This window comes from Ochlerotatus camptorhynchus, unplaced genomic scaffold (genome assembly GCF_037179485.1).
Source record: "Ochlerotatus camptorhynchus isolate MF236.1 unplaced genomic scaffold, CSIRO-AGI_Acam_v1.1 ptg000246l, whole genome shotgun sequence".
Taxonomy (NCBI): Eukaryota; Metazoa; Arthropoda; class Insecta; order Diptera; family Culicidae; genus Ochlerotatus; species Ochlerotatus camptorhynchus.
This window is the reverse complement of record NW_027040736.1, coordinates 2,366,756-2,371,358: the sequence shown is the minus strand read 5'-3', so window position 1 is coordinate 2,371,358 and position 4,603 is coordinate 2,366,756. Positions and strand designations below refer to the sequence as shown.

Genomic DNA, 4,603 nt, shown 5'->3' with positions numbered 1-4,603 from the left:
ATGTTTATGATATTTGTCATCGTTACTCACCGTTTCCTAAGCAGTAGCGTAGAGTTGACGCCAATTGCGATTTCCTCGAAATGCTCCACTTCCCGCGCAATTTCCTCGAGCATGACACAACCAACAATTTCCACTTGTCCATTTTCGGCAAAGTTCCGCGTTATGATTTTACCATTTCTTTTGCATGTCGTTTTCAAGTTGTCATGGGACGTCCATTCTCGCAATAAGCATTTATTCCTCCATGGATCTTCTGACAAACGGTCTTTTCAGGAGGTCATCAACAATATCCTGTTCCATGATTCCTATTTAATTTTGCACTATGCCATGAACAATATTCCATCAATGCGCTGAGGCTACTGAATGAAATGCAGACATGGTAGTGAGAAAATTTCAAAATTTAAAAATTCGATGTGTGCGTGTAGGTAGGTATACAACGAATGACGGCTCTCCAAGATTCAATCAATTCAGAGAGAAACTCAAATGCGACGTTGCCTATACGTGCCAATTTATTCTCTTCTCTTTAAACTGTGCAAAGATGGAAGTGCACAAAATAAACACTAACACAGCGGCAATTATGCTTACGGGACTTCAATACATATACAACTGATCTGGTTGTAAATACGAGCGTTTCTGGTGCACAAGCATAAGTGCTCAGACTGGGAGAACTAAGCATGCGGTGGCTTTGGTAGAACGAAGGCATATTTTCTTTGCTTGTTTTGTGTCGCTCAAAATCCCAGCGTGCCCGTACGTTTAAACAAGATCGCTATGCCTCGCTTCTGTTTTACGTACATTTTTTTCAGTGGTGTGTAAAACGGAGGTTGAGCAGCGATGTGGTAAACAATTCAGCTACTATCCAGTGATGTGGTGGATAATTCAGTTACTATCCATATGAAACCAATAAATAGGACGGACAAAATGGTTTTAATTGAGTATTAAATTTTTGTCTCTTAATTTTTATGAAATATAAATTTTCCTTTTTAAAATTCGAGACTGTGCAGTGCACGAGGTGCACATATGGACGAGACGCCACTGAATTATTTGATAAATTAAAGCAAAATAATGAATGATCCAATATCTTATTTAGGTTATCGACGTTGATGTTATTTTGAACCGAACAAGATCAGAAAAAGAAATCATGGAGCTGCTGAAGGAAGAAACTAACCCGAACGACAGATGCTTGACTATGATTAATCATATCCTTTGCGACTTTTTGAAGTGGAATTTTGGATTGTAAGGGATAAAAGGTTAGGTTTGTAGAGGAATTAATTTAATTGATTGACTTGATTCTATTTTAGGCATCCCACTACATTTCATAAAAATTGATTGGCATTGTCCCTCGTTACCTCATATCCTGTTCTGGCATCGACGACTCGTGACGTTCCTCAAGCGTTGTGGTTCCATCCTCATGGTCGTGGAAAATATCGACATGCAGGACGGATCCATTATCATATGGAATACCTGTCTCGGAAATCCAACGAAAGGGTTATCAGCCGACCCAAACTTACTTCGCAACAGCCAGTGGTGCAATCCGACCCCATACCGGAGGTTTCCGAAGCTAATATCGATCAAATTGTATGTAAATAATATGATTACGTTTTAATTATTTTTTTTTTCAATCAGTCATTTTTTTTCCTAGATTCTTGAATTGAAATTTCTGTGTCCTGGTCCCAGTACCCGATCTCGCGCAGAGGAGCTCTGGATTGCAACCTTCAGAGACCGTGACAGTATTAGGAAGAAAGGTGAATTTCATGAGTATACGAAACTCTACTCGGTTGGTTCCGCATTCGATGGCGTTATGGTAAGAAAATAAAGTAAAACTGGAAGTACTATGAACTTAATTTTGTGTCATATTAGATTTCGTTGGATTTTGACATACTTCACCCTGGAGCATTAGATTTTCAAGAAAGATTTATAATCTTCCAAGACAAGATTTTGGCAAGATATGACAATCTATATCAGCACGTTCAGGATGGTAAATACTTATTTTGGTGATATTTACATGATAGGAACGAATTAATATTATTCTATTCTTCTTAGAATTTATGCGAGCATTGGCCATCATCCGTATCAAGAACCCGTCACGAGGTGCTAAACGAACAAACCAGGGCAATGTCGATAGAAAAAATCCGTTGGATGGAATCATCGAATGGGTGGAGGTAATTTGAATTTAATTAATCGTTTGTGAACGATTTAAAACTTAATCTTTTTTAATAGGTGGATAACCCATTTCCGGTTGTGACTGCCAACACGCCGGTATTGTACGTGAAAGCAAAATCGACGGTGTCATTTTCTGGAAGGAATCCGTAATTCCGATTGCGAAGGATATGACGAATTCCTTTCGCATTCTCTGTGAATCATTCGAGGTCTTCAATTGCAGCGTGAACCCGACGGACAAGCAGTTTTTTAAGTTTATTTTCGCTACAATTCTCGGAATTGGAACCCTCTCTACCACGGGTGAAAAATGTATACGTAGCTTGGAGTAACTTTTTCCTTGTCCAGAATCAAATGTCATTGTTATTGAATAAATATAAAAATAATATTATAAGTATATTAATAAAACCATAGCTTGGAAACAAAATCTCAACAGAAAATTACAATACGCTTCGGTTATTTTTTTAGCAAAACTCGGTTATTTTTGTGGAAATATTCCGTAATTAATAACCGGATAATTGCAACAAAAAAAAAACTAAATGACGAGCCGGTCGGTAAGCAGAGGTTTTCAAATCCTCTGAGCCGATTTGGGTTGACATTCGCAACATTTGGTGACCTAAAATCATAGGGAATCGTCAGTAAATGAAAAAGGGTCCTTACCGTTTTCATACTCCATTCCACAGTTGGCAGGTTTTAATTTATCTCCATATTTTGAATCTGTAATCCATTAATTTTTCAACATGGCACGCAGACCGTTGACGTTGACGGAGTTCAATGAGGCGTATCTGCATCTACGCTATGATCATTTGCATCCCGACGAGGTTGACTTTGAATTAAACTCCCGTGGTGTTGTCATCCTTCCTGAGTCAGATAAATCGGGATCACAAAGACGTCGTCGTTTGAGGGGATTGCTGAACAGCGAGATAGTGCAAGCTACGAATGCTGTTCGGTCGTTCAAAGGGGATGCTCAATTCGAATTCGGGACGTGTCGGGAGAAGTTTGAGTCCATGAGGGAAGATTTACACTATAGGTGCCCAAATAAGGAGATATTTCGGAGCAGGTTACTTCATTTGGGAGTCCGGCTCCAACTCTTGGAAAAATATGTTGTAGGGGAGGAGTTTTCGGTCACTAGGAAATGTTTACAGGAAGTGATCGCTTTATGGGACTATCACTTCGAAGACAGTCCTGCCTCCACTCCGCCGACCAACGAGGAAGAAGAGGACGAAGTTGGCGATGATGATTTGGTGGATCAAAATCCTGATCCGGAAATCACATCACTGAACCAAGATGAACAACAAGTTGTTGAAAATCCAAGTGACAAAACCGTAGGAAATAAACTTTTGAAGGTCTTACTTGATATCAGGGCGGAGATTAGAAGCGTACAGGACCAAATCTCGCTGAATGAGTCTCGTAGCGATATACGAGTAAGCTCTCTCCAACGTGCGGTCAAGAACCTGAGCAGCGAGATAACTGCTATTACGAAGATTGCTGCTGATCTAAAGAAAACGAATCAGGAAGTTGAAGAGCTTCGTGATACGGTTTCGGGATTGCAGTGTATCATAAAGCAAATTCTTCCACGCGTTATTTTTCAAGATCCGCCACCCAGAAGGGGTGATCTTGGATTGGATGAAATTCCAGAACATCCGGAACTGCATGATGTCCGACAACCAACGGTAGAATCAGACAATCTAGTTGATTTGTTAAGGCAATATTCGATGCCTACAAATAAAGCAAACATTCAGAACATAGGGGATTCTGGTTTGTGGGACAGTTAAAAAAAAAATCATCCAACCTGGTTATCATTCTCAGAATCATTTCAAACAACCTACACTCCCGAACCACACTTACCCAAATCAAGGGAGAAGTGACCACAACGGGTGGCTGACTGGAAGATTCATAAATACGCTGGGAATGATGAAGGGACTGGACTGAATGAGTTTTAGAAACTGTTCACCACTATGCGGAATCAGAGCAGATTTTGGAAGAGGAACTTTTTAATTCAGCGATGCACTTGTTCATCGGGAATGCTCTGGCGTGGTATAAGGCTATGCAGTCGCAAAAGCGACTCTTCAATTGGAATCATCTTGTATGCGAGTTAAAGGCGAATTTCGTTCACCCGGAACTCGACGCCACGCTGAAGATGAAAGCGTCTCAGCGTCGCCAACAACGGAACGAATCCTTCCAGCAGTTTTACCTGGAAATGGAGTCAATTTTCCGAGCCATGACTACGCCACTATCCTCAAGCGAGAAGCTCGAGCTTTTCAAGCGTAATCTTAGGCCTGATTATAAACAGTTTCTTATTACCAAACCGGTGAACACGCTTGCTGAATCACTTTGCCTCGGTAAATCAATCGATGCTTCTAGAACTCCCATTTACTACAAGGTATTCGGCAGTTCCAAAGAAGTCGCTGCAATCTCCGAAAAACCTGTATTAGCTGATTTTAGAGAGAAT

General features: G+C 40.4%; 1 protein-coding gene across 1 annotated transcript; it reads left to right on the top strand.

The window, feature by feature from the left end:
* Positions 1–1,154: 1,154 nt before the first annotated feature.
* On the top strand, positions 1,155–2,484 carry LOC135704687 (uncharacterized). Its single transcript, XM_065226162.1, has 6 exons — positions 1,155–1,230; positions 1,296–1,572; positions 1,637–1,798; positions 1,855–1,972; positions 2,038–2,156; positions 2,215–2,484. Exons 2-6 carry the CDS (start codon positions 1,450–1,452, stop codon positions 2,305–2,307), a joined length of 615 nt encoding a protein of 204 aa, XP_065082234.1. The 5' UTR covers positions 1,155–1,230; positions 1,296–1,449; the 3' UTR covers positions 2,308–2,484.
* The last annotated feature ends 2,119 nt before the right edge of the window (positions 2,485–4,603 follow it).

Bases quoted from the DNA above. Each gene is read 5' to 3' on its own strand.
- LOC135704687 (XM_065226162.1), top strand. From the start codon at position 1,450: ATGGAATACCTGTCTCGGAAATCCAACGAAAGGGTTATCAGCCGACCC. The intron at 1,573-1,636 runs GTATGTAAATAA...TTTTTTTCCTAG, and splicing joins AAGCTAATATCGATCAAATT to ATTCTTGAATTGAAATTTCT. The intron at 2,157-2,214 runs GTAATTTGAATT...CTTTTTTAATAG, and splicing joins GAATCATCGAATGGGTGGAG to GTGGATAACCCATTTCCGGT.